Source organism: Protopterus annectens, chromosome 4.part0, assembly GCF_019279795.1.
Source record: "Protopterus annectens isolate FY-2018-M chromosome 4.part0, PAN1.0, whole genome shotgun sequence".
Classification (NCBI taxonomy): Eukaryota; Metazoa; Chordata; order Ceratodontiformes; family Protopteridae; genus Protopterus; species Protopterus annectens.
This window is the reverse complement of record NC_056733.1, coordinates 1,978,922,864-1,978,948,263: the sequence shown is the minus strand read 5'-3', so window position 1 is coordinate 1,978,948,263 and position 25,400 is coordinate 1,978,922,864. Positions and strand designations below refer to the sequence as shown.

The following is a 25,400-nucleotide window of genomic DNA, read 5'->3' as shown; positions in this document are numbered from 1 at the left end:
ACTACCAATTAAAGAGATTCTGCACAAGGGCGTATCACTGACAAGCATGGAAAGTGGATGCACTATCTTTCAGCTGGAAAAACTTAACAGTATATGCCTTTCCACCTCTGCCTCTCCTCCCCAAGGTACTCGTAAAAGTCAGACAGGAGCAGCCAAAAAAGATTCTGATTGCCCCAGACTTGCCACGTCAGTACTGGTATCCAATCCTAAGGAACCTGTCTCAATGCCCAGCCTGGACCTTACCTCAAGTACCTCATCTACTGTCCGAGCACAACAATGAGATCCTGCACAGCCAACTCAAGACCTTAAATCTGGCAGTATGGTGGATAATGTAGTCATACAAAATACACCTCTCACTCAGGCAGTGATGGATGTCATTTTGGAGGCCAGGAGGCCTAGTACTAGAAAATCCTATGCTGGGAAATGGAAGAGATTCTGTGCTTGGAACCAGGCACAAGGAATTGACACTGCTGTACCAAACATTCCTCAGATTTTGCAATACTTGACTGAGATGCTGAACAAAGGCCTATCCTTTTCATCTATAAAAATTCATGCCTCTGCCATTTCGGCTCATTACAATACAGAGCCATCAATCTTTTCTCATCCTTTATTAAGGCAGTACCTCAGAGGGGCCAAAAATTTAAGGCCTCCAAGGAGATCACCAATACCTGCATGGGACCTCAATTATGTCTTGGAAAAAACTCACCCTGCCTCCTTTCGAGCCAGCCGCTACAGCTGATATAAAGTTTTTATCTTGGAAAACAGCTCTGCTCCTAGCAATAACTTCGGCAAGACGAGTCTCATAGCTACAGGCACTCATGGCTGTGGAACCTTTTATCATTTTTTATCCAGACAGGGTTTCTCTGCGGACAAACCCTACATTTAGCCATAAGGTAGTGTCCAGTGTGGCCCTTAACCAAACTATTCATCTGCCTACTTTTTATCCAAACCCACAGAATAAAGGAGAGAGAATTCTGCATTCTTTGGACGTACACAGACAGCTACGCTTCTGTTTGAACAGAACCAAAGCTTTCAGAAAGACAGAACAATTACTAGTGGCATATGCTGCAGGATAACAAGGAAAGGCTATCTCAAAGCAGACTATTTCAAAGTGGATAGGCCACTGATTTCATTTCTGCTATTCACAACATGGCAAGCCAGTACCTAAGGGCATTAGGCCACATTCAACTAGAGCAGCAGCCACTTCAGCAGCCTTCCTTAGGGGAGTACCAACCAAAGACATTTTAGAGGCTGCTACTTGGAGTTCAGTGCACACCTTCACAAAGCACTATCACTTACCACTCTACTCTAAATCCAGGGCAGGCTTTGCCACTGCAGTTCTGCAGGGCCTAATACCCGCTCCTAATGCTATTTAGCTCCAACCTCCCAACCTTAGCTTTGGGATTCAACCCAATTGTAATGACTGCAACAGTGAAACACAAAGAACATAGTGCAGTTGTGTACACTTACCATTAATGTAGATGTTCGAGTGTATTCACTGTTGCAGTCCAGGTTACCCACCCACCATCCCCCTTTTCCTTTGCTGGAACTTATCTGTACTTCTCTATTCTATACAACCTATGTGGTGTATTTGCTTGTAGATGAAGGCAAAATATTTACTTTGCTGCATGCATGTTTTATTGACATATTTTTAGCCCACCCTTTTGAGGGCACCTGACATCTGGGGCAAGAAAAACTGAAGAAAATGGCGTCGGCTGCATCTTTTATACTCCTGGCGCACTGACGTCAGGGAAGAGGCGACAGCAACCGATGCCGGACCTAGACTTTGGAATTCAGGCGACTGAGGGTAGCCTGCTAGCAGGATAACCCAATTGCAATGACTGCAACAGTGAATACACTCGAACATCTACATTTATGGTAAGTGTACACAACTGTACTTTACAATGGCTGTAATGGCAGACACAAAGAAGGAACTGTCTGAAGAGAGTTCTTCAGTCCATCCCTCCTGATAGGGAGTCTAGGGCAATGGACTGATTTGGCAAACGGAAGTATGCTTTAGCGACCTTTGCTCCCAGGCTGCCGAATTATTTAGCTCATATCACCAGGTTTCAGAAAGACTTGACAAAGGAAATATCCAAGTGTTTCTTGGGTGTTCTGCCAGTGGATGTTTAGAAGACAGTGGAGTCCCTACTTTCCACACTCTGTAATCTACCTCCAGTGTGGCCATGCATCTGCTCCTGAATGCAGCTGATGGCACAGCTAGGGCAGCAGGCGAGGGCATCTACATTCACCGCCATGCCTGGATGCACCTTTGTGACTTTGCAGACGTCCTTCATCAACACCCCCTTCAATGGATCTACTCTGCTTGGACCTAAAGTAAAAGAGATGCTCACCAGGAGACAGCATGATGTGAAGACTGTCTCTGCAGTAGGCATCCACTTCTCCATGCCCCAGAGTTCCTACTGTCGGGATCAGACATCTAGGATGAGGATGTGGTTCAGGAAGTCACAGAAGCCTTGCCAGGAGAATCCTGATAATAGACCTCCTCGTAGCAGAGGAGGATGTGGCAGTAACGGACATTGACCTAGAGCCAGAGGTGGACCACATAACTGTAGCTTTTGCTGATCATGCTCCAGAAAACCTTTTCAGTGTCCCTGAAGGGTTGCCTGATTGCTTCACTCTGGAGACAGTTGAGGAACACTTATCCCTGCACCTACAAGCCTGGCGAAGCATAATCACAGATTCATGGGCAGTAAACATAATCTCCAGAGATTATTCTATATCATTTTCCATTCCCCCTATCAAGCAGAAGAAAGTTCTTAAGATTATACCCTGTCAATGAGAACTTCTTGCAGCAGAAGAGTCTAAGCTGCTAGAAAAAAAAAAGAGTCATCCAACCAGTCTCCATGGACTAGATAGAATATTGAGCCTTCTTGTGGTTCTTTTTAGTACCCAGGAAAACGGGACCCCATGCCGATTCTGGACCTGAGTCATTTGAATCAGTAAGTGAAGCAGACAAAATCCTGGATGGTCACACTCCAGTGCATTTTGCTTCTGTTGAGGAAGGATGATTGAATGTGCTCACTGCAACCCATACTGTCGTGTAAAGATTGAGAAGTGTTCGAGGAGGTTTCTTTTTTCCAGCTGAGAACCAGTCATTATCGTTTCAGAGACCTGCTTTTTGGTCTCACTACAGCATCCCGGGTGTGGTAGCAGCAGGGTAGCAGCACATCTGTGCTTGCTAGGGATCTAGTTTTTCCCATATCTCAACAGTTGGCTTCTCACTACTACAACTGATAATCTCTTATCGCACTACCGGGACTTTTTGCTCCAATTGATTCAGGGTGTAAGCATAACAGTCAACATTTGCAAAAGCCAGCTGTGCCATCTCAGTAGATGGAATTTATTGGATGCCACCTGAACATAACTTTACAGATTTCCCGTCTTCCAGTGTCCAGGGGTCTTTTTCTCTTTCTGACTGCAGCTCAGGTTCTTCATTACTCCTGTCCACCAGCAAGGTTGATTCTTAGCCTATTGGGTCTTATGGCATCCATAATCCTCATGGTCCCGATTGCTACAGTCTATATGAGGGTTCTCCAGTGGACTTTAGCAGTACAGTAGGCCCAAAGGGTCTATCCACTCCATGCCAAAATGAGACTTACCCAGATTTGCAGGGAACACATATCTTGGTGGATAATGTGTCCTTCTGTGCTAGATGTATGGCCATTCTGAACAGATCTCCCGGTAGCAGTACTAACAATGGATGCTTCCCTTCTTGGGTGGGGGAAAGCATTTCGAAGGGAAGAATATCCAGGGCACATGGTCACATATTTACAGCAATAAATAAAGCCAACTAACCAAAACAAATGAAGAGAACGCTGCACTGTATTAGAGCGTTAATTTATTTTATCACATCTTCAGCATTTTGTCTTCAAGGGATAAATTCCATGCAAAAATTAACTCCAGTTATACTCAAATTTTGTTGATTGTTTAAAGAACCACATTCATTACATAACATCCTTAAAGACATATAAATGTGTATGCCTTTTATATGAATACTGCTCCATTTTTATCATTTACAAAAATATAAATTTTCTCATTATAACTTATCGAATACCAATTTTAAATAATCCTAAATACTTTCAACTATTATAAAATGAAATTGCACACTGTATTATCTCATTATACACAGGAAATGCATCTTATCAAATACATTTAAAATGCTCACATTTTTTCATGTTCTTTAAACTCCAATATTCAATTACTTAAATAGCATTCATATATTCAAGTAATTAAATATTCAAGTTCGCTTCAACATTAAGACCCTTTGAATGTAACGTCCTAAAATTAAGAATCATTCTGCTTTCCAAGCTCAACAACTTCCTAACAACATCACCCCTTCTTACCATACAAGGTTGACCCAGTACACAAAAAAACAAAGTTTCATCCGAACCACCATGGATAGTATGAAAATATTCGGCAACAGGACTACTCATATTTGCATTACGAATATCACCCAAGTGTTCTAAAATTCTAAACTTAGCTATCCTTTTAGTATGTCCAATGTACCATCTAATGTTTTCACATCCACTCCCCAAAATGTACACCACCCCACAAGAGCTACAGTTGAACCATCCCCTAGAAGTATATTGTCTCCCATTAATATATGTTCCTGTCAGATTCTTAACCTTCTTACAAACCCTAGAATGACCACAAGGAAATGCACCTTCACGCCCAAATTTTCTACTGTCATACCTCAAATTGAGCCATTCTTTAAGATTTAAATGTCTACCAAAAGAAAATGTAACATTCTTTGGAAACAAATGACCAAACTGCTCATCTAATGTCACCAAATGCCAAAACTCCATTACTATCTTCCTCGAGGTCTCAGAGAAGGATGAAAACTTGGTGACAAAATAAATGTTCTTACTATCAATATTATCATTCTTTTCACCCAACCTGAACTGCTTTCTATTTTTCACACCCATCTTTTCACTGTTCATGAGGTCAAATCTCCCACTGCTTTTAACCATCCTACCATAAACCCTTTCCACTGCGTCATAAAAATCCATTTACTATAACCTCTCATTAACAACCAATCCATCACTTTACTAACATTTCCATCCTTAAACCTATCTTCAGAAGTGCTCCATAGAATATGCTAAAACTCCCCTTCTGGTAAAGAACTTATAAGATGTGGAGGATGCATGCTACTAGCCTGCAAAAAATTGTTAACAGCAGTGGGCTTATGGTATGGTTTAAACTGAATATTCGTGTGTTCATCAACATAAAACTCAATATCAAGAAAATGTATACCATTCTTAGTCTGTTCAAAGCAGAATTTCAACACATGTGGATTCTTATACAATTCCTCCATTAAACAGGGGAACTCAGTCATTGGACCACTACAAATAAAAAGCAAATCATCTGTAAACCTCTTATATAGAACGACATGCTTTTAATAAAAAATTCAGTAACATAAATAAATCTTTTCTCAAATTCACCCATATACAAAATTGCATAAGATGGAACATAGGGAGCCCCCATGGCACTGCCTCTTTTTTGCAAAAAAAAAAAAAACTTCTTTCATAAATACAAAATAATTATAATAAGAAAGTTAGAGCAAGCTGTTAACCAACTCAGCAAATGCTTCGTTCCCCAGATAAAAATAGACGGCATAAAAAACGAAGTACTGAAACGAAGTAACCAGGCAGTCTCTCGTTGATATAAAACCAATAAAATTTATTTTTGTACAAATGATGAGCGCTTTCGCTAAAAAGCTTCTTCAGATCGCTGAAGAAGCTTTTTAGTGAAAGCGCTCATCATTTGTACAAAAATAAATTTTATTGGTTTTATATCAACGAGAGACTGCCTGGTTGCTTCGTTTCAGTACTTCGTTTTTTATGCTGACAAAATAATTATAGATTAATCAAAATTAAAACAATCTAATCACGAAAGCAGTACATGGCCCTTCTCCCATTGTATTCCAGATAGCATCCAACCCCTATTTTAACTCAATATTTGTGTATAAAGTATTAGCATCCACTGTAGCCCAGTAATTATCATTTTGCCAATTCACCCTTGTGACCAATTCACTAACCTCCTGTGTATTTTTAACATGTGCAGGAATCATGCATAAATATTCTTTCAGCAGGGAATCCAAAAAACATTTTAACATTCTACAAATAAGAATTAACCCCTGAAGCAATTGGCCTTCCAGCGATCCCTCAAATTTTTGTGCACTTTGGAGATAGTGTACGAATTTGGGTTAATCGGCTTTGCAACATATAATCTCTTCACATCCTTAGAATCCAAAAAGCCCAATCTTTCCCCCTCTCCAGTAGTTCTAGTAATGATGCATTAAATTGATTAATTGGGTTCTTTAGCAATTTAACATACTCCACTTCATTTGTAAGTAAATTTCTTACCATTATTTTATACTTACATCAAGGCAAAACAACCCAATTACCCCCTTTATCAGACTGTTTGAATACATAATGCTCAGTGTTTTTTTCCTTAACAATTTCAGTGACTCTCATTCCTGCTTAAATTAAATTGTTTACATGTTTTCATAAATTTCAAAAATTCAAATTAATTTTTTCTTAACAATACCTGCTCAAACAGACTAACAGTAGAGGATAACATGTTGTGTTGTTGTTGTTGTGTCTTTCGGATTTTCCCGGTTAGGGGTCGCCACAGCAGAACTCCGGTCCGCTAATGATTGGCAGTTGATTTTTATGTGCTGTGTTGCCAGCCCTAATGCACAACCTTCAATGAAGGTACGCCCATTTACGAATGTCTCCACAGAAGACGCTCTAACAACATAGGTGGTGAAAAAGTACTCACATGCAAAAATGAAGAAACAGGCAACTTCCAGTATCTGGTTCGAAAAAAAACTTCACCACTATCAAAATCACTTTCATTTTCAAGAATTTCATATGAAAATTGGTTTTCGTACACAGGCAGTTCTAATAACAGATCATCATTATTATTCACATCAAACATCTCCTGTGTGCATACCCCCACCCCCACATTATCATTACTAAAATATATCCTCAAATGCAGTTTTCTACAAAATCTTTTTTACATCAATAATTACATCAGCCAAAGTGGGGATGGTAGTGGGCACAAACTTTGTACCCTACCCCAACACTTTTAAACTTTCATTAGATAAATTTAAATCCGATAAATTAATTACTTGAAAAACCCGTGTCTGAAAGTCCACGTCATTATTGTTATACAAACTAACATTTGCAACATCACTGGAAACAGTGGGAAGATTAGAAACAACATTTCTATAAGAGACATTAGTCCCAGATCCAGTCTTTACGTCTTTTTGAAACTTCTTGTGCAACTCTTCTTGCCTTTTCCCTTTCCCAAAAAAAAAAAAAAAACTCATTCTATTTATGCTCAGAATGCTGTGATTGCTCATCATCGTCAGCCGGTTAATATTTTCAAAAAACACACTTTTCTTAGATGAAGTTTCAAAAGATGATTTTTATTTATTTTATTTTATTTAACATTTGTTGACTGGGAAAGTCCGACTAGGTTCCACAGATCCTGTTTTCAGCGGAGGCCTGGGGAGAAATGCTCCAGAAGCATGTCTTTAGAATGTGGGAGGAAACCGGAGTACCCAGAGGAAACCCACGCGAACGCAGGGAGAACATGCAAACTTCACACAGAAGGCACCCCAGCCGAGAATCGAACCGGAGAACCTCTTGCTGTGAGGCGACAGCATTAACTGCTGCACCACTGCGCCACCCCAGTGATGCCATCGATTCTCTTGCAATGGAATCACGCTCACTCAGTTGCTTAAACTTGGGCCTACCCCTCTTAGGTTTTTGTTGCCAAGCATAAACCAGTCCAACACAAAAATCTCCAATGTCACGTAAAAGTTTTTTCTTTTTCCTGGTGATTGTTTCTTGCTCAATCTTATCAACTCTAGCTTTAATCTGAGTCATATTAGCCGAAAACTTAATCTCCATTGACTCACCCAGTAGTTTTTTTTTTTTTTTTGCAAGTCAGTAATATCACACTGCAATTTCTCTTGCAAGCGATTATTTCTTTTAATCAGGATATCAATCCACCCCAGCGTGCATTCTAAGAAAACCTGCTTCTACTCCTCCAAAAGATCATATTCATTCTCACTGAAATCCCAGGCTGGAAGTAGGTCAGTCCACAAATTTTTCGACATGATACCCAAGCTTAAATAACATTCCAGTAGCTTGGTATCATAGAATACGTTGAACTCTTTCACCATCATCCTTTCAAGCTGTTGAAACTGCACTCTGACCTCTATTTTCGCCTCGGTAAACCACGGATCCTAGTTAGCAAGCCTGGTTTCTTGTGCTTTCACCAAATCAGCAAAAAGTATATCACTTTGCTCCATTGGAGTCCAAAACATTCCAGGCAAAGCGTCTAATCTTTCCAAAGACATCTTTACAACAATAGATAAAGCCAACTAACCAAAACAAATGAAGAGTATGCCGCATTGTATTAGAGCGTTAATTTATTTTATCACAACCGGTACCTCAGCATTTCATCTTCAAAGGATAAATTCCATGCAGAAATGAACTCCATTTATACTCAAATGCCCTCTGCGGATTGGTTAAAGAATCACATAGCATTCTTAAAGACATATAAACATGTTTGCATTTTATATGAATACAGCTCCATTTTTTAACATTTACAAAACTATAAATCTTCTCATTATAAGTTGTCAAATGCAAATTTAAATAATTCTAAATACTTTCAACTATTATAAAATGAAATTGAACACTGTATTATCTCATTATACACAGTAAATACATCTTATCAAATACACTCAAAATATTCACATTTTTTTCACATTCTTTAAACACCAATGTCCAATTACTTACATTCATATATCCACGTATTAATTATTCAGATTCACTTCAAGATTAAGACCATTTGGATATAATGTCCTAAAATTAAGAATCATTCTATTTTTCCAAGCTCAACAACTTCGTAACAAAATCCCCCCCCCTTAAGGTTGACCCCGTACACAAAACAACAAAGTTTCATCTGAACCACCATGGACAGTATGAAAATGTTCGGCAACAGGACTATTCATGTTTGCATTCCGAATGTCACCCAAGTGTACTGAAATTCTAACCTTCACCTTCCTTTTAGTCTGTCCAGTGTACCATCTAATATTTTCACATGCGCACCCCAAAATGTGCGCCACCCCACAAGAGTTACAATTATACTTTCTCCCATTAATATATATTTTTGTAAATGTTAAATGTTAAAAATGGAGCTGTATTCATATAAAATGCAAACACATTTATGTGTGTTTAAGGATGTTATGTAATGAATGTGACTCTTTAACCAATCAGCAGGAGGCATTTGAGTATAAATGGAGTTCATTTGGCATGGAATTTATCCTTTGAAGGTGAAATGCCAAGGTACCGGAAGCGATAAAATAAATTAATGCTCTAATACAGTGCAGGGTGCTCTTTATTTGTCACATGGTCACATATCAGGCTTCACATCAGTGTTCTGGAGATGAGTGGTCCTTCCTGTGGTGTAGGCCTTTCAGGTCTCACCAGAAGTATGATTCAGGTAGGGACAGACAATATGTCAGTAATCTGGTATATCAACAAACAGGGAGGAACCGGTTCCTACCCCTTATGCCATGAAACCATGAGATTCTGGCAATGGGCAATGTCTTCATACTGCTTTCTAATAGCAATGCATACCCCAAGGTCATCCAGTGTTCTGGCGGACAATCGGAGCAGATCTGTCCTAATACCTCATGAGTGGGCCCTCAGTTCAATAATGACAAACTTGATCTTCAGTCACTGGGACCAACCTTGCTGCAGTCTCTTTGCATCCCATCTAAATCCCATGTGCAGCAGTTATTTTGCCCTGATCCCTCTGCAGGGACAGTCACTGAGGGATGCTCTAGTCCACAATTAGCCCCCAGGTCTCCGTTCTGCTTTTCCCCCATTGCCTCTAGTGAACAGGTTTATACAGAAAGCAAGAATGTGAAGGCCAAGGTGATCCCTATAGCCCATTTCTGGCCTTGGCAGACATGGTTTCCATTCTTGTGGCCTGTGGACCAGCTCCCCCAGACTAGAAAGCCATTTATTATTATTTATTATTTCCAGTTTGATAACCGGGGAAGTCCACTGGGCCCGAAAGCCCGTTTTCAGTGGAGGCCCGGGGAGAAAAGCTCCATGATAATACATTACACACAAAAACACAGCAGAACAGATCTAAACTAATACACACAAAAACACACTCTGTTCTAATAGCATAATACTTTAACAATTTCCAAACAAGAATGAGGTGCATTGGGCACTATACATAAGAAAAAGATATATTAGTGCAACTGTGAATGTTAGTAAAGTAGGAAAGGAAAGGAAATTATAGATAGAGTTTGAATGCAAGAGCAGGGATGCATAGGAGAAACGAAGAAGAAGCAAAGAAATTAAAGGAGAGGTGTCAGAAGAGGATAGAAAAAGAACAGATAACTAATGTTCAAATTGTGGTTGAGTCCAGGAGACCACCTTGAGAAAAAAGTCAAAAGATTTAAGGTGAGAGTAAGCATAGCACTTGAAGGAAAATAAAGGGTTTATTCAGGGAGGAAGGAGGAGATAATGAAGAAGAGAGGGGAGCTAGGGAGAGTGTCAGAAGAAGGGGAACCAGGGGGGTGGGATGGAACTAGGATAAACTGAGATCTAGGTAGGAAGTATACAATTACATTTCCAATTTTGGAAAAGGTGAGAATGAAGAAGAGATTTAAAGTGTTCATAGTTTGTAGTGGCTCTTAGAAGGGAAGGAAGTGAGTTCCATTTTTTTGCTGTAGTATAGGAAAGTAGGAGTTGGCCAGGGGGTCGTTTGGGTTTGTAAACTGAAATAAGATTTTGGTGGCTAGATCTTAGGGGCCTTGGAGGATTGTATATGGTGAAGGTATTAGATAATGCTGGGCAAGCAGTGGGTTTAAAGATTAGTTTGTGTGCAGTAGTAAGTTGGAGGAAATTGAGTTGATTAGGGAGTTCTAGCCATTGAAGACTACGGAGGCAGATGCAGTGGTGTGTAGAATGAGTGGAGTTAGTAGCTTAATTTGGCAATTTTGTAGTAGCAACTTTCAAGTTTTGTGGAGATAGAAGTGGAGAGATTGGATAGAAGAGGAGCACCATACAGTAGAGAAGGGAGAAGGAAGGTAGTGGCGAGAGTTTGTCTTGAAGATGGAGTAAGAAAGTTTGCATTTCTATAAAGCATACCGAGCTTCTGATGAGTTTTCTTTATGTTTAGTTGAATATGATTATTAAATTTCAGGTGTTCGTCAATGGTTACTCCGAGTAATTTAGCACTACTAACAACTTCTATTGAGGACTGGGAGAGGCTAGAAATTATGAAGGATGACTTATCAGGAGTCAGAGCTTTTGAGGGGAGAAGAGAATGATGTGGGATTTATTGGCATTGAGGGAAAGATGATTTTGAAGCATCCAATTTTCTATGGTTGTGAAGGCCAATTGGGTTTTGGCTTGGAGCTCGGGAAGGTTAGGCAGAGCAGATAACAGTGGAGTCATCTGTATTGTACTATTTGAGCAAGTGGAATAGAAGAGTGGAGATCATTGATAAAGATGTTAAAGAGCAAAGGGCCGAGAATAGAACCCTGAGGGACTCCGGTAGGGGTAGGTAGGAATTTTGAGGTACCAGTATTCCATTTCACAGCTTGGGATCTATCAGAGAGATAACTTCTGAACCAAGAAAGAGAGTTGTGGGAGAGATTGAGGTTAGAGAGGTGGTTGAGAAGGAGAGTGTGGGATATAGTGTCGAACGCCTTAGAAAGGTCAAGAAGAACAGTGGAGACAATTTTTCCAGAGTCACGGGCTTGGTTGACAATTTCTAGGAAGGAATGAAGAGCGGTTATGGTACTGTGGCCAGGCCGAAACCCATGTTGTGTGGGAGTGAGGAGATGGTTATCGAGAAGGTAGGGCATGAGTTGCTGGTGTATGCATTTTTCAAGAATTTTCGAGATTGGGGAAAGAATTGCTATTGGGTGGAAGTTAGAGATGGTGTTATTTTTGCCTCCTTTATGGAGGGGCAGAATGTGGGCAGCTCTCCAAAGTTTGGGAACATAAGATTCTTGGATGGATCTATTGATGAGAATGCTGATAGGTATGGCGATGCCATTTGCTGCGAGCTTGAGAAAGAGTGATGGAATATTGTCAGGGGCATTGGAGCATGGTTTGAGTTTGCGAAGAAGTTGTTTGATACTGGTGGTAGACACGGGATGTAGAATGAAAGTGGGAGGTGGGTTATGAGAGTTGGAGTGAGAGATGGGTGTAGAAGGATGCTTTGGGTTAGGGGTAGGGGTGGAAGAGGAGAAGGATTTAGTCAGTTCAGCTATTGAGCCAGTAAAAAACGAGTTAAAGAGAGTTGCTATTTCAGTGTCAGTCTTATTATTGTCTGGACAGGGATTGGATTTTGTACCTGGATGTAAGAGTGAATTGATGGAATTCCAGAATTTTTTGGGATTATTTGTGAGGGAGGACTGAAGTTTGCTGTAGTAAGATTTCTTATCCTTTATAATAAGTTTTTAGCAAGATTATGGAGTTGCTTAAATTGCAGTAAAGAGGCTGGGTTTTTATTTTTGTTGTATAGTTTCCATGTTTTGTCCCTTTGTCGCATTAGAGTTTTAGTGTCTTTAGTTAGCCAAGGGGCAGAGATGAACTTTATCCTTTTGTAATGGGAGGGCTTGGGAATCTAGGATTTTAAGGAAGGTAGTATTGAAGAGTTCTAGGGCTTCATCTAGGGGAAGAGTGTTTAGTGAATCCCAGTTTGTTAGTTGAAGGGTTTCTGAAAATACTGAAGGATTAAAATTAGTTAGGTTGCGAGAGTGGGCATATTGTTATTGGTGTGGGAGCTGTTGGGTTTTTCGGTTAATAAAGGCTGGGAGATGATCACTTAATGAGTCTGGTAAGGTACCTGAGTTGGAGATATTGTTAGGGTGGCTGACTAGGATCCAGTCCAAGATGGACCCTGGAGGGTTGGTTTTGTTAGGTCTGGTAATGTTTATTAGTTGAGTAAAATTATAAAGATTGATAGACTGAAGGGGAGTATTGTTATTAATATTATTCCAATCAATATTTACATCACCTAGAATGAAAGTTTCCTGTTTAATATTGTTTGAGGCCCAACAGAGAATATTCTCTAGGGTGGAGGAGTTGTCTCCAGGAGGGATATAGATGGTTATAATACAGATACTTTTGAAGTTGTTTATTTTGAGGATTCCTATGACTAGTTCTGCATTATTAAAGTTGGGAATGGTATTTTGGTATGGGCTAAGATTTAGCAGGCAGTTGTAGACTAAGGCTACACCACCACCTTTTTTGTTTAGGCGATCGGACCTGAGTGCTTGGTAGCCAGGTGGTAAAATTTCAGAGTTACTAGTTTGAGGTTTTAGCCAGGTTTCTGTTACTGCTACTATGTCAGGTTCAGTTATATTTAGCCAGGCATGAAAGTTTGTTATTTTGTTATTAATACTCTGGGTATTAATGGTAATAAATTTAAGGTATTTATTATTGTGCCTATTTGTGGGGGTAGTGGGAGAGAGAATGTTAGTTGGTGTTGGCCCAGGGTTAGGATGGACATCTCCTGCAAGAGCAAGACAAGAGAAGGAGTAGAGGAGTTGAAACCTAGAATTGCGGAGTAAAGTAAAAGGGAGATGTAATTTACATTTGAAAGTGGGAGACTTTTGTAGAGTGTATGGTGTTTTAGTTTAAAGTAATGAAATGGATTTGGTTGAAGGAGGAGGGGATATCAAATAAAAATGGAGGGATGAAGGATGTGGAAGGGAGATAGTGGAGGATGAGTGGGGTGAAAAGAGGCGGTAGTGTGGTATTGGAATAAGAAGATGCATTATACAGAATGGTGAGAATGAAAAGACGTAAATGAGGTGAGATAGTGTGGAGGAGTCATGGAGGAGTAGTGTAGGATAGATATTGGAAGATAGGGTAGTGGTAGGCTATTTAACAGCAGGAAATAGCTCTGTGGAAGGAAACAGTTCAATAATGATCCAGTTAACTGTCAACAGTAATGAAATAGCAGCAAACTCAGCGTGAGCAATAAAAGTACAAACAATTCTATAGCAGATATCTCAGTAAGTAGAAGTGTGAGTGCAACAAAGAAAATGTGATGCAATAGTCAACCAAATAAGATCAGTAAAAATGCAAAACAGTACAACAAAAAAATGAGACAACTCAGAAATGTGTAGTATGTGTAAATAAAGTAAATACAAACAGGGAAAAAGCTGGTTCTTTGACAGGAACACCCTTACAGAGCAGTGGGTACTTAGCAGATTGATCAAAAATAGACCTAGAAGGAATAAAGGAGTCCATCGACAGGGTCAAGATGCTGTGCTTTGTGCAGCTAGTCTGAATCCTGATGTATTAACTGTTTGGGTTCTCCAATTCCAACATTAGCAAGAGGTACTAGGCTTTCCTCATCGGCTGTTCAGATCTTATTAGCATCTGAAAGACATGCCACTACCAAAATGTACTGTAACAAATTAAAAAGATTTTCTATTTAAGTGTCATCCAAAGGTCTAGACCTCTTTTTTGTCCTGTTCCTTCCATTCTAGGGTTTTTAATCAGAATTTTTTCACAACACGTCTAGTTATTCAACTATAATAGCTCAGTTGACATGTTATCTGTATTTTTCGTATAGTCCAAAACAACTCTTCTGTAGCCTGTTTGAAAATTTCTAAAGCTTTCCTAAAGGGAACTTTTCTGTGACGACTCTCAGTTGGAGAGCTAGTTCTTTCTTGGGACATTGCTGTCATGTTATAAGCATTGACTCAGCCACCATTTGAGCCAGCAGTATCAGTGGATTTCTAATTCCTATCTTGGAAAACAATTCTTCTGGTGACTGTCACTTCATCTAAGTGCGTATCAAAGATGCAGGCACTGTCCTGCAAACCTCCATATTTGCTTTTTCATAAGGATGGGATTTCATTGAGAACCATTGCATCTTTCCTAAGGTAGTATTCAAAGCTAATTTAAACCAGGCATTAAATCTACCAGTCTTTTTAACATTATTTTTTTAATAAAGACGAATACACACTTCATATGCTGGATGTCCATATCCTTATAGAACCAAGCCTTTCTGAAAGTCTGATCAACTATTCATGGCATTCTCCAAGCAAAACTTGGGCAAGGCAGTGACTAAGAATACTGTGTCTAGATGGTTATCTGAATGTGTTACATTTGTGTACAGTAAAAAGGGTTTGTCCTTATAATGTAAACCTAATGGTCATTCCACAAGGGTGGCAGCCACATCTACAGCCTTTGCCTCTAGACTTCCTATTGATAATATTTGTGCGGCTGCTCCTTGGTCAACAGTTCGCACATTTGTATCACATTATAAACTTGATGAACAATGTCGGTGTTGTTCACCCTTTGGTTCCATCATTCTTAGGAATGTCCTTGCTTAATATCACCCAGGACTATATGCTTGGGAATCTGTCCCACAGTTGAATCTGACAAAAATAGACAATACTTTATACAGAAGTTATGTATTTACCATGACGATAGATCCATGTTGTCTAATTTTCGTCTCTTTCAGCATCCCTCTTATCTGCCCCCTGTCAAATTATCACATTTGAGACTCCGAGGACCAGTTGACTTTGGCATTCCATATTAGTGAGCAGTCATCATACCAGTGTTTATAACCATGTCATGGCTTTTTTCATACCATTTACAAATGAATCAGATTAAGAGTTATTTCAGTACCATAAAGTTACTTGCTTTTGCTTTAGTATGTTATTTTATTAGGGTAGAAACTCGATCTAAGGTAGTGTAGTGGAAACCAGGGAATTGTGGGTAGGGGATGAGATGGATCCCTGGAACCGAAGAGCTTCAAGTTCAGTTCTGAGGTTATTTCTGGTCAGATCTGACAATCCACAGTTGAACTGGATGAAAATCAGACAACATGAATTTATCGTTATGATAAGTACATAAAGTACATAATTTTCATTTTATTACTTAGAACAGTGTACCTGTAATGTGACTGGAACAGTGTGTCTGTAATGTGGCTGTATTGCCTGGGGCAGTTAGACTATAAAAACCACCAAACAATAAAATCCCAGTAGAACCACCCACACGGAAAAAACAAGATGGTTCTGAAAAGTGTGAATACATATTTATTGTATTCAGTAGGTCAAACAAACAAAGGTGTGGTCAATAGGTCAAGCAAACAAATGTTTGACTGTAAACTAGATGAATTTCCTAGGAGAGTGCATGTACAACATGGGCATTTTTTTTCCTGGAGCAGTGTGTCTGTAGCATGGGTGCATTGTCTGGTACAGTGTGTCTGTAATGTGTGTATATTGCCTGGAGCAGTGACTCTATCACATGGGTGTATTGTCTGGGTCAGTGTGTCTGTAACATATGCATATTCCTTGGGACAGTGACTCTCTTACATGGGTGTATTACCAGGGATAGTATGTCTGTAACAAGGATGTATTGCTTAGGAGAGTATGTCTTCATCATTGGCATATTGCCTAGGACAGTGAGTATGTAGGATGGACTTATTGCCTTGGACAATGTGTCTGAAATATGGATGCATTACCTGGGACAGTATGTCTGCATTGTGTGAGTATTGCCTACCATAGCTTGTAACCTGGGAGTACTTTCTGGGACAGTGCATCAGTAATATGTGTGTTCATTTCCGGAGACAGTAACATGAGTGTATTGCCTGGGGTGGTGTGCCTGTGCTGTGTGCGTATTGCCTGAAACAGTGTGTCTGTAATGTGTACGTTTTGCCTATTACATAATGTCTGTAACATTTTGAATTGCTTAGTTAGTGTGTCTGATGTGTGTGTTTTTCCTGGGACAGTTTGTCTGGAATATAGGTATGCTATCTGGGGCAGTGTGCCAAAAACATGTGCATATTGCTTTGGAGAGGGTGTTTATAATGTGGGTGCTTTGTCTGAGGCAGTGTTTCTGTAACATAGGCATGTACTGCACTTGGAGAGTGAGGGCAGTTTGTGTGTAATATGTGCATATTATCTGGGGCAGTGGGTGTAACATGTGAGTATTGCCTGGAATAGTATGTCTGTAAGACAGGAGTACTGCCTGGAGCAGTGTGTTTGTAACATATATGTCTACTGTACTTGATGAGTGAACTACTTCTAACATCACTGTTTTTAATAAGGCAAATGCATGGGGCAGGTGGCTTTGTCTTCTTCTAACATTTCTCAATTCTTTCAACATAGCAGCCACAAGAATACACAGCTGTTTATAAAAGAAGTGCCACACTGCTACCTGTTGGTTATTGTATTAATTCAGAAACAATATGCTCTGTGTAATTTACTCATGAGCTTTACTTAGTCTTATTTCTTTCAGGAAACTGGCCCTGACTTTGATCACTGCGCAGTGTGCATTGAAGAATATAAACTGAATGATGTAGTCCGTATTCTGCCATGCAAGTAAGTTTAAATCTGTATTCTGTACATGTGCTTTTATTAAAATTTGTTATGCTGTAAATATTTGAAAGAAGCACTGCATGGCAAAGGAAGACTAATTCTACTTTGCTTGAATCATGGGTTGAATGGTTGGCCTAGGTGGTTTTCAGTGCTTTGTCAGGGGACCATTATCTCACTATCACTGTGTATTGATTCCATTTCTTTAAAGGGGTGTAGTTTCATATTGCCAGTAGTGTTTATATTTCTCTAGTTTAACTTGACCAAGTCACTTTTGTAGTGTTAAGCTTAATGTTTCGCTATCAGAGTTAAAACTGCAGATGGTAAACAGAGCCTTTTAAGATAATTTTCTTACTACTGTACCTCTGGAAAGGTAGTACAACATGTTAAAATTTTCATTGAAAGCATTTTTTGTGCTTGCAGTGAGCTGCTGTTAATGGACTCGGGATAGATGTGTTTCTGCATGGAATAATTTATCAGCCCTGTACTCAGATGAATCTAAAGCTGCATGTTGTCTATTTGCATTTGAGTACTTTAACCTTATTGACACTGTAGATAGAGGTTATATAATTCCCCATTCTACTCTCTCAGAGAGCATTAATAGGGGTAAGTGGCTAATGCCTGTGCAAGTAGTTTGCCAAACAAATTCTTGCAATGTTTTTATGTGTACAGTACTAGCATTCTTATGATGTCATCTAAAGCAATAAGGTTTCAAAAAGCAAGTAGTAAATATTGAAAATATTTTGTACAGCATTTTGTTTAGTATGAGCAAGTGCTGGAATTGTTCCATCATGTGGTTTCAGGTCAGGATCATTTATTGTGTAGCCTGCATCTTTGGACTATAGTGCAGGACCCCAAATCCTGACGTTCACTGCATTAAATAAAACATTTCCAAATGAATCCATTTGACCCAACAGCTTGCTGTCCTTGTACTTATAGCTTGGAAGACTCTCTATAAGGTTAATGTTGTTTAATACACTCCTCTGTTTATTTTACTCAGGCTAATAGAGTTTAAAATTGTCTGATATGTTGTGTTACTCCTTAGCTCTGTTGGTGTAAGTGCATGCAGTTTACATTACAGACTGGTGAATTTGCATCTCTTTGGCTGTTTGTCATATATGTTTGGCATGTAGATGGGAGCAGGAAATCATTGTTTTCTTTTGCATACTATGATTATTCATTTGAATGCGCGTAGTACCTGACTTTTTTCATGTTCTTGCCCAAATCTGTGGAATTGGTTCCTGGTACTGTCTTGTCTTCATATGTTAATTCTATTTTATTCTTGTCTTTTTAACATGGTACATATGTATGTGTATATATATATATATATATATATATATATATATATATATATATATATATATATATATATATACAGATTACAGAGATGTCGAATTTCAGTATAACGAGACAACAACATAGAAAGTGCAGTTGTTCAAAACTGCACTTTAACGAATCTCAGTTTCCCGAATTCATGGTAGGTGTGGTGCGGTGTGTGCTTTATTGTTTGCTGTCTCTTTAAGGGGCAGTGTGATCTGGGATTTCTACATGGCGGCCGATGTCCAGTTATGTGCGGAGATTCAGGTAGGTGTGTACTTGTTTAGGGTTTTGGGGAGAAATGTGTTAGTTTTTATTTTGGGGGGAGTTTTAGGTGTAGTTTGGGGTAGGTAGGTGAGAGTGTGTATGTGTTTGTTTTGAAAGTGGTGATTTTTGTACATGTGTAGTGTGTGTGTGTTTGTGTTATTAGTGACTGTTAGTATGACAGTGTGCAATGGGAGTGTAGGGCACGTAAAAGTAGGTTTGTGTTTATTTTTTTCAAGTTAGTGCGACCTCTGAGTTGGTATATATAAGTAGCGGGGGTTTGGGGGGTGCAGGAGGGCTTGCCCCCCTGTAAAAACATATGCTTTTGTTAATTTGTTTTTAGTTTATTATTGTTTTTATGTTGGGAGAGGGTCATGTTTTTATTTGTGTTTTGTTTTCCAGTGTTTTGATGTTTCAAGGTTGTGTGTTTTTGTGTTTGTGCAGTTTTGACATTCTGGTCACGAAATACTGAAATTCGACATTTCAGTATTTTGAGATTCAGAAGTGAATCTATATATATATATATATATATATATATATATATATATATATATATATATATATATACACACGCACACACACACACACACACACACACACACACATATAAATGCATTCCAAATTCTTACCACATTTAAGCTTAAACAGTAGCATAAATAAGAATGTATTTTATAAATCTAAAATTATGTAAGATCTTATATAACATTTTATTTAAACAAATAAATATTTTTTTAAACCTTTACAATTGGAGGAAGGTATACTTGGATAAAAATAGAATCATAGGAGGTTACTAGGCTAATGGCCCTAGGATCCTTACTAGCCTAGCCAGTTTCAACCCTTGTTCCCATGAGTGTCTGCCTGGGACAGTCACTGATATCAGCACCTATCGTCCCTGACCAAGAGGGACACAGGTGGAATTCCCATGGTGAATTTCCAGATGTTCTTCGTGTTTCACTGTTGCAGTCATCATACTTGGGTTATCTGCCTGCAGGTAGCCCTCAGTCGGTCTGAATACCAGAGACTTAGTATTTCTGCGTCGGTTGCTGTCGCTCCCGGACTGACGTCAGGTCGTCAGGGCTATAAAAACAGGCAGCTGACGCCATTACATCAGTCTTTCTTGCCGAGGAGCCTGAAGCAGAAGCAGTTCGCAAGTGCTGGTCGGCCGCTGCCTGAGTTTTCTTTTACGAATTGAGTCATCCTGAAGTCTTCTAATGCTAAGTACCCCGTTGGGGATCCTTTTTTCTTGCTCTAACCAATGTCAGAAAAAGTTAATAATTGTCTTGCCTGTGGAAAGGAAATACCACACTGAGATTTTCATTCTTACTGCATCACCTGTCTAGGCCCAGACCACGACGTACCTCGCTGTCGGTTTTGTGCCTTATTCAATGCCCAAACCATTCATCGTCGGGCCCTTATTGTCGCTAAATACTTTCGTTCTGACTTTGGTAAGCCATCCAACTACTGATATTCCGAAAAAACGTAAGGATAAAGACAGAGACAGACCACACAGGTTCAAAGCTCCTGACGACGCTTCCGTTAAGCTAGTTGCCAGTTTGCCCGTACTCGGTGAGGTGCTTTCGCAGCCCCTGATGCCCGCTTCAGTGGATTTGCCGGCCTCTACTGAGACCCATTCGGGGTCCGGTATGCCACGAGACTCTTCTTCGACTATGGAACCTGCGAATGTCTCTACCTTGGATGGGTCCGGAGCTGGTGAGCAGGCACCAGCTTCTGAGGAAGTACTTAGCACTACCGATGTCCGACACAAACCGACTACTTTAGTTCTGTCTAAAACTATCGAGTTTGTAAGGTCAAGAGTACGTGCTACGCCTAGAAAACTGACGACCAAAGCGCATGCAACTCCCTTGCCACAAAATAAAATGCTTAGAATGGCAGAAGACCTTATTATGCTGATTAGGGGAAGTCAGCCTTCCCCTGCTAAGAGAAAAAGAGACCAGTCCCTAGCAGCTTCAACAGACCAAGAGTCAGACGACTCTGAGGTTTCTGATTATGAAGACATGCCCTTATCTGCTTATGAGGATTCTGATGCAGAGGAATCCATTCCCTCTGCCTCTCCTCCAGAGGATTTTTCTTTTGGTGAAAACTTACATACTTTAAGAGGGCATCTGCACTGGGAATGCCAAGATTATCGTCAGCCCAAAAAGAGACTCAGAGAATTTCTAGACTTGCCACAACACATGCCTTTAGCAATACCACCAGTCCTGGAAGTTGTTGATGATGTCTTTATGGAATCCAATCTTACTCCTGATACCTTACCCCCTGCCCCTAGGGAACCAGACAGGTACTACAGAGTACGACTCTCACAGATTTATTTTCAGAAATCCTACTGCTGACCCAGAGATCATTTCCCAGGGGCCAAAAGGTGTCAAGGCAACTACAGCTATGAATCCCACTCCTTCGGACAGGGACTCTAGTGCTTTGGACAGATGCATTAAGAAAGTATATACCTCTGCAACTCTTGCCATTAGGGCTTTGAATTGTCAGTTTCACATGCTGAAGTACCAACAACATATTATGGAACTTGTTAAGCAAAAAATAGCTACATTTACAGACTGTGCAGAAAATAAAGAATTGCAAGAACTTATGCATTCTGCAAACCAAGTCATCAAGCATACATTGCAGTGTGGCTTTGATGCCCTAGAAGCATCTTGCAGGGCAGCAGTCACTGGTTCTGTACTGAGAAGGCATGCTTGGCTTAAGGAGCAGACCTTGCCAGATCATGTCAAATCCAAGTTACAAGACGCTCCTTTGAACAAGGACAATTTGTTTGGCACCAAAGCAGAAGAAGTTCTTAAAAATATGGAAGAAAAAGCTAAATCCATGCAGACAGTCAAAGAATTCCTGCAAGTACAGCCTCCTAGATTCAATAGGCATTCTCCCTCGAAACATTGGTCCTTTCCGGCTCCCTCAAGGCCATCTCAAACTAGACCTAGGAGAAACAGACCCCCCCAGACTACAGTCTCAGGTTATGCAAAGATCTAAGCAATGGAGTGCCTCCACCTCTAAAGCAGGGAGTGCTAAACCACCCCCTTTCGGAAAGAATTCCCAATGACTGCTCAACTCCACTCCCCTCCTCTGCCCAACTGCTTGTGCCCATAGGGGGAAAACTTGCCCTTCATGCAAAAAACTGGATTCCCATCACCAAAGACTGATGGGTCCTCAGCATTGTAGCCCAGGGGTACAAATTGTACTTCCACTCACTGCCAACCCCAGAAGGGTTCCCAGACCTCCCTCTAAACCAGTGGGCAGAGGCTCAAAACCAAGTTCAATCCTTGCTCTCTGTAAGGGCAATTCAACCTGTTCCTGCAGAACAGTTAGGTCAAGGGTTCTATTCCAGACTTTTCTGGGTACCCAGAAAAGAGGGCACTTGGTGCCCAATCCTGGATCTTTCCATTCTCAACACCTTCCTGATGGTACCCAAATTCAAAATGCTCACCATGCAGGAGCTTCTACCTATGCTAGCCAAGGATGCCTGGTTAATCACCCTAGACTTAAAAGAAGCCTATCTGCACATCCATATAAGGGAGTCATGCAGAAAATATCTACACTTCAGGCCAGGATCTATGCATTATCAGTTCTCTGCAATTCCCTTTGGCTTATCCACTGCTCCCAGAGTGTTCACAAAATGCCTGGCCCCAGCCAATGATTACTGCAGACAGAGAAATATTCAAATTTACCCATACTTGGATGACTGCCTGATTCAGGCAGACAGTCAGGAAATGCTGTTGCAGCACCTGACATTTGTAAAAAACCTTCTAACCTCCCTGGGGTACACCATCAACGAAAAGAAATCAAAACTAGTCCCCAGTTAAAGGATTATATTCCTAGGAGCAAGCTTGGACACAGCATCCCAGATGGCATTCCTCACTCCAGAAGAACAAGCCTATCTGACAGGCTATTTTACTGAAATGTCCACCAGAACCCAGCTATCCACAAGGTACTAATTCCATATGCCAGACTGCATATGAGGAAACTTCAGTGGTACTTAAAAAGCCTTTGGTGCCAACATTCTCAGGACCTGGAAACTGTCATTCCCATAATACCCTGTCTAAGGGCAGAGTTCCTTTGGTGGGCAGCAGCATGCAACCTCAACAAGGGACTGCCCTTTACCCAACCCCATGCCACCCAGACCCTAACCACAGATGCATCAGACTATGCCTGGAGGGCACACATGGACGGCAAGTGCATTCAGGGCCACTGGAGCCCAAATCAAATACATCTGCACATCAACCAGAAATAGATGCTATCTGTGCAGCACGCTCTGACAGCTTTCAGATCCCTTCTCTGTCCAGGACACCTGCTAATAAAAACAGACAACACCACAGTTATGTGGTACATCAACAAGCAGGGGGGAACCCACACTTACCCACTCTACAGGCCAGCCATGGCCCTGTGGAACATGGCCTTGGACATGCAGGTCCATCTGCAAGCTCAATTCCTGCCAGGCAAACAAAACTTACTGGCAGACGTTTAAGCAGAAATCTCCTAGACCCACACGAGTGGCAACTAGAGCCCACCACCTTCAACCTTCTGATTCAGAAGTGGAGGACCCCAGTGGTGGATTTCTTTGCCTCCCCCTACAATCACCAGCTCAGCAGATTCTGTACCAGGACACCTCACAGCAGGGCCTGGAAAGTGGATGCTGTATCCTTCCAGTGGGAAAATCTCTCAATACGTGCCTTTCCCCCTCTGCCCCTCCTCTCAAGAGTATTGCTCACGATAAGACAGGACAGACCAAGGATAATTCTGATTGCCCCAGACTAGCCACGCCAATGCTGGTACCCACTCCTGAGAAGCTTGTCACCGGTGCCACCCTGGCACCTACATCAGAACCCAACCTTGCTCACTCAGCAGGGGGACAGATCTTGCATCCGCAACTGCAAACCCTAAATCTTGCAGCCTGGCTTATTCCTTGAATTCTCCCCCAGTAACCAGCCTAAGCAAGCAGGTGCTGGACATCATCCTTGAAGCCAGAAGACCCAGTACAAAGAAATCCTATGCTGATAAGTGGAAAAGGTACTGCTCCTGGATTCAATCTAAAGGAGAGGAGACAACCCTGCCCTCCCTGCCTCTAATCCTGGATTACTTAGCAGATCTATTCCACAGAGGCCTATCCTTCTCCTCCATTAAGATCCATGCCTCTGCCATTTCGGCTCATTACAACACTGAGCCACCTCTCTTCTCTCACCCTGTTATCAAACAGTTCCTGAGAGGGGCAAACAACTTAAGCCTGCCAAGGAGAGCACCCACCCCTGCTTGGGACCTTAACTTTGTACTGGAGAAGCTCACACTGCCCCCCCCCTTTGAGCCTGCAGTGTCAGCAGAGTTAAAATTCCTCTCTTGGAAAACAGCCTTGCCTCTGGCCATCACTTCAGCTAGAAGAGTGTCTGAGCTACAAGCACTTATGGCTGTGGAACCCTTCATTATTTTCCATGCGGGCAGGGTTTCCCTCAGGGCTAACCCTTCCTTTATGCCTAAAGTGGTGTCCAGTGTGGCTGTCAATCAATCCATCCACTTGCCTACCTTCTTACCTAATCCTCAAAATAAAGGGGAAAGGATCCTGCATTCCTTGAACATGCACAGACAGCTCAGATTCTACCTTGACAGGACTAAGCCCTTCAGAAAATCTGACCAGTTACTAGTCAGCTTTGCAACAGGGGAAGAGGGCAAGGCCATTTCAAAGCAAGCAGTTTCCAGATGGCTAGCACATTGGATCCATTTCTGCTACAAGCACCATGGGAAACCAACCACTCGGGGTCAGAGCACATTACACTAGGGCAACCTCTACCTCTACAGCATTCCTCAGAGGAGTCCCTACCAGGGACATCCTGGAAGCTGCTACCTGGAGTTCTGTTCACACCATCACTAAACATTACCACCTGCCTATCTTTTCCAAATCCAGGGTAGGTTTTGCAACAACAGTCCTGCAAGGCATTCTAGCCAGCCCTAACTCTTCGTGACTCCCTACACCCTTCTTCAGCTTTGGCAATCTACCCAAGTGTGCTGACTGCAACAGTGAAACACGTAAGAACATAGTACAGTTGTGTAGACTTACCATAAATGTAGATGTTCGAGTGTATTCACTGTTGCAGTCCTGGTTTCCCTCCCTCCAGCCCCTTGTTTTTTTGCTATTTCTGTCTCTCTTTCTGTCTCTCTAAACTCTCTATGCCTTATAGGTTCATAGGTTCATACTAGGCTATCTGCCCTGGGGCATTTATAAGCCTAGCCCGATTGTGTTTGGCTTACGCCACCCCTTGATTTGAGTATACTGTGCCTTTTTTAAAGTTTAGTTTACTGTGCCTCTGTCTAATAGTGACACGGAAGTAATCCCCGGGACAAACCTACGATCCCCCATCCACTCATCAAGATTCTTCTTGAAGAG

The 25,400-nt window shown here is 41.0% G+C and overlaps 1 protein-coding gene across 3 annotated transcripts in view; it reads left to right on the top strand.

The window, feature by feature from the left end:
• Positions 1–25,400, top strand: part of RNF130 (ring finger protein 130) — a 2,389,441-nt gene that overhangs the window by 1,316,217 nt on the left and 1,047,824 nt on the right. For all 3 annotated transcript variants that reach the window (XM_044069596.1, XM_044069594.1, XM_044069595.1), the window contains exon 5: positions 17,343–17,425. In XM_044069596.1, coding sequence (XP_043925531.1) covers positions 17,343–17,425 — 83 coding nt within the window. The remainder of the gene's footprint in view (positions 1–17,342; positions 17,426–25,400) is intronic.